The sequence below is a fragment of the Lucilia sericata genome, unplaced genomic scaffold (genome assembly GCF_015586225.1).
Source record: "Lucilia sericata isolate MDLA Ls3-8-SP2 unplaced genomic scaffold, ASM1558622v1 Contig006952F_arrow, whole genome shotgun sequence".
NCBI lineage: Eukaryota > Metazoa > Arthropoda > Insecta > Diptera > Calliphoridae > Lucilia > Lucilia sericata.
In genome coordinates, this window is record NW_023997852.1 from 1 (window position 1) to 4,858 (window position 4,858).

At 30.8% G+C, this 4,858-nt stretch overlaps 1 protein-coding gene across 1 annotated transcript; it reads left to right on the forward strand.

Moving 5' to 3' along the window:
- Window positions 1-528: 528 nt before the first annotated feature.
- On the forward strand, window positions 529-4,242 carry LOC119615682 (histidine-rich glycoprotein-like; the record flags this gene model as incomplete). The annotated part of the gene is made up of 2 exons (XM_037971690.1): window positions 529-867; window positions 4,087-4,242. Coding segments are annotated over 2 exons (495 nt in total), but the record flags the coding sequence as incomplete, so codon positions are not given.
- Window positions 4,243-4,858: the final 616 nt, after the last annotated feature.

Sequence of the window (4,858 nt, forward strand, 5' to 3'; positions counted from 1 at the left end):
AGCTTGAATCGCTCTAATATATATATATATATATATATATATATATATATGGATAATAGATCAAATAAATATTTCACTATAACTGAAATAGTTACACAAGTTCACATAAAGAAGTATTTGAATGTTGTTGTTTAATTAAGCCATGTTTTGGGATTAACGTTAGTTTTGAAAACTTCAATTACATTTTCTATTAAATGAAGTAAACGCAAACGGCCTTATGTATGTATGTATGTCTGTATGTATGTATGTATGTATGTATGTATGTATGTATGTATGTATGTATGTATGTATGTATGTATGTATGTAGTATGTATGTATGTATGTATGTATGTATGTATGTATGTATGTATGTATGTATGTATGTATGTATGTATGTATGTATGTATGTATTGTTATGTATGTATGTATGTATGTATGTATGTATGTATGTATGTATGTATGTATGTATGTACATATGTATCTTAATTGGCACATCTTACAAACGAATGACTTCTTATTTTGTTTATTATTATGTGTCTCCAATTACAGGTAAGGCTAGACAAGATATGCTCAGCATGGAAATGCAAAGATCTCATCTCAATCATGGTATTAGTTCGTTGCCATCAGTTTTGACTCACCATGGCAGCACGGTCGCCGGGACACACCATCACCATCATAATCACACTCATCATCTTCATCGACAGCATCACAACAATCATCAACACAGCAGCAATAGCAACAGTAACACTTCTGGTCAGCATGCACAACACCACCACGTTCAGCATTTGCAACATCTAGATTCTAGTTTAATGCAAAATAGCTCAAACGACCACAGTCACACTCAACTGCAGTCAGCTCAGACCTTAACATATGATGTTAAATCGAAAGGTATGACTATTATATTAATTTTAATTGAAATTACCTTAATTATGTTTAACCTACTCACAAGTTGAGACCTTTAATTTTTATGCCCACCATCAAAAAAGATATATAGATTTTGTCATTCCGTTTGTAACACATCGAAATATTGGTCATAGACCCACAAAAGTATATATATTCTGGGTCCTTATTAAATTCTAAGACGATCAAGCCATGTTCGTCCATCTGTGTGTTGAAAGCACGATAGAGTCCGAACGGAATGAGATAGGGTTGAACTTTTCCACAAACATTGATCCTATATAAGGTCCCCTTCAGAAAATGGCTATAACGCTCATTACTGGCTTAAATATTAGAATGTAGCGATAAAATTCTACACACTTAAGTTTCATGCGAGTCAAAATCTTTCTACCAAATTTTAGAGGGATCGGTCAATAATTGACCCAATCCCCCTTATAAGGTCCCCTTCAGAAAATGACATTAACCCTCATTATTAGTTTAAAAACAAGTAGGAATGTATAGTCGGGCATGGCCGACCATATAACACCCTACACCATGAGTATATTTTAAAAATTTTTATTTTTTACAAAGAAACTTTTATGTTGAATTTTACCTTAATTCCAATTTATTGATAAAAACCAAATTTTCTAAATGAGGCTTTATATAGGAGTATAGGTCAAACATGCGCCGATCCTCATTAAATTTGGGAAAAGGCTATATTTTTAAATAATAGTTAATTATGTTGAGTTTCATTGCGATACAAATGGTTACAAGTCAATTTTAGACGTTTAAGACATTTTTTGAAGGGGGATTTGTATGGGGGCTAGGGTCAAATAAGGGGCGATCATTACGAAAATCTGCAGTGTCATTTATACTTATATAAAACTTATTTGTGCCAATTTATAGAGAGATAATAGTATATTTGACGAAATTATGGCATAAAAAGCCCAAATCGGGAGGTACGGTTGTATGGGGGCTAGGTGAAATAATGGACCGATTTCAACCATTTTTAATAGGCTTCGTCCTTGTACCAAAAAACATGCTTGGTCCATATGGGCAATTCCATGAAAAGGTAAACCACGACTGAAAAAATAAAATTTGGTATATGATCTTTTGTAGTGCCAAGGACGAAGGCTGTTGAAAATTTTTGAAATCGGTCTATTTTTACACCTCGCCGCCATACAAACGGAACCGAAAATATCACTTTTTAGCTCATAATTCTGTTAATTAAAATACTATCCCTTCAAAAAATCAGCAGATCTAAAATGTTTATAAGCCTAAACCTTTATGCCGATGTTCATAACGATTGGACCTCATTTGACCCTAGTTCCATTCAAAGTTTAATTTCAGAAAAACACTTAAACGTCCGTAACTCACCTCTAATCACTAGTATTATGATAAAATTTGGCACAAATAAGTTTTATATGAATTAAAATCACACCCTAGAATTTTATGGGGATCGGTCCATATTTGACCCTAGTCGCCATATAACTCCAGTTTTTTAATTTTATCTATAAATTGCTTAAACATGTATACAGGTCGGCCATGTCCGACTGCACTTTCCTACTCCTTTTGATTTGTTGAAGTGTGTGTATGCATATATTTCCAAAATATATTTTATAACCTAAAAAAAAAATCAGGAGAAAAATCTGTCACATACGATGTGTCACCTACGATATTTAAATATGTTCATTATGTCCCATAGTGTAAGAAATTAAAACAAAAAAGATACACCTACAGAATTTGCAGATTTTCGTAAATATTTACATGTACTTTAAAAACACTTCCGTTTTTTGATACGTATGATATCGCCATATTTTAATCCATATTTTGGAAAACAAGGTTCCGAATGGGATGATTCCTTTTGCAAATATAGTATTCTTTAAATGGAACAGAATGACAAAATTGTTTTCCAAGTACTCCTAATTTTACAAAATCTATACCACTTTGAAGGCGTGCGAATGTCACATACAATCGTATGGAATTGCCCATATGCTAATTTAATATCATATGAAAAGTCTTTGGGAGATGATTTCAATGACATAATTTTGTATACAACTCCAAAATTATTACAAATGTCGTAATTTTTTCGGAAAATATTTAAGGTTTCGAATTTTTACATAGAATTATTTAATGTAATTAATTGAAATTATTACATTATAAACCTGATAAGATTTCACCGAAATGGTTTTTTCTGTTTTTCGAGATTCGATTTGTTTTGTATTTTATTTAAATATTTTTAATCCAATTTTCTCCCCGGTATTGTGCTAGCTATATTTATCTAACGTACATAATATGTACATCCATACACGCGTATTTTCAGCATTTTTAGCTTTACATTGGTATATAACACTTTATGGTTTTATTTTATTATAGATCATATTTTTCAGTTTAATTAAAATAAGAACACAATTGCCCAATACACAATCGGTGTTGTACGGTTGTATCGTAGAATGTCGTAATTTTTTTAATATTGATTTGTTTTTGTTTCAAAAAATTTTTATGACATACAACGCCACAACGATACGACATCGATTGTGAATTGGACAAATTTATCCTAAGCATCTACTTGTCTTTTATGCTTGCTTTGCTAATAACGGCTTGTATGTTGTTGTTTACATTATTTTGCAATGTTTTGGTAGCGTACATAGGGATCTGTTAATTCAAATAAACTTCGATCTAGATTAAATTTTGAAAAACGGAAAAAACCATTTCCGTAGAATTTAATTAGGATTATTATGTATTAATTTCAACGAATTATATTAAATTCATTTGTGTTAAAATGTAAAAAATTTAAAAATTTACCGAAAAATAAGAAAATTTTTGTCTGATATGCGATTTTAAGCGTCTTTCAAGGATACCAATATTTCATATCTTTCCTTTGGAAGAAATATGGAAAAAATAATAAAAACCTCAAAAGAGGACTCTTTTATCCTCTGATCCAGCTCACCAAATATTGACGCCAGGACAAAAATTTTGAGAAATGGTATCTTAGAATCAATTAAACTTTAATTTTAGTTTTGAACATTGACACATTATTTTTCCTCCATACAAACGGGGCAACCCTAATGTACACACCTGCATAGTATGTATTTTAAAAAATAATTGTTTCCCGATTTTTAGAAATGTAAGATTTTTTAAAAAGGCTTAATTTTTTAAAATGTTTACTTAACGCTGTGTTAAGAGTTTAGAAACTACTTTTAATCTTTTTTCAATTTTTTACTTTTAAAGTTCACAAATTAGATGAATATTGTTTGACAAGCAATGGCAGCACGATTCCTACAAACACATCAACTGGATCGACAGCACAGGTGCCTACAAACTTTATGTCTCAAACTGCAGCAGTCGAATGGATTACAGTCATGAATGAAAATCACAATAATGCAGGTAAGTTTTCTTATTTTTGTATGTATTTCATCTTAAAGATTTAGGACGATAGTTATTACCGTAATAGTACATGCGCAAAACCTGCAACAGCATTGGTATTAAAACGTTAAAATGTTTTTCTTTTTTGTTCGTGTTTCTATATGGATAAGTAGCATCTAACATTGTGTTAAGTCAAGTGCACTCTACCTCCAGTTAACACTGGCATCTATTTAAATACACTATTTTGCTGTATGAATGTATTCATAGTACTACCTTAAAAGAAGACTGTTGCTGATAGATATCTATATTAATTGTAGGCTTTTGAAATCAAAGTTATTTGGATCATTACACAGATCAACAAAAAATAGAAAATCCTAATTTATTCATCACATTAGTTTTTCGAGATATTGTGTCGGTTATTTAAAAAATTAACGCATTTGAGAAGTTATAAGTCGAAGACATCTTAGTTTATAAACTTTAGGTTAAGACATTTCGATGAAATAAACATTAATGTTACCATTTAATTTAAATCGATTTTAGACTGTCAATATCAGATTTATTGGTAACAGTGAACTGATTCGTAATAGACTCACAAATCAGATAGTCTGTTGAATGGCTAACTACAACCCAGAACATT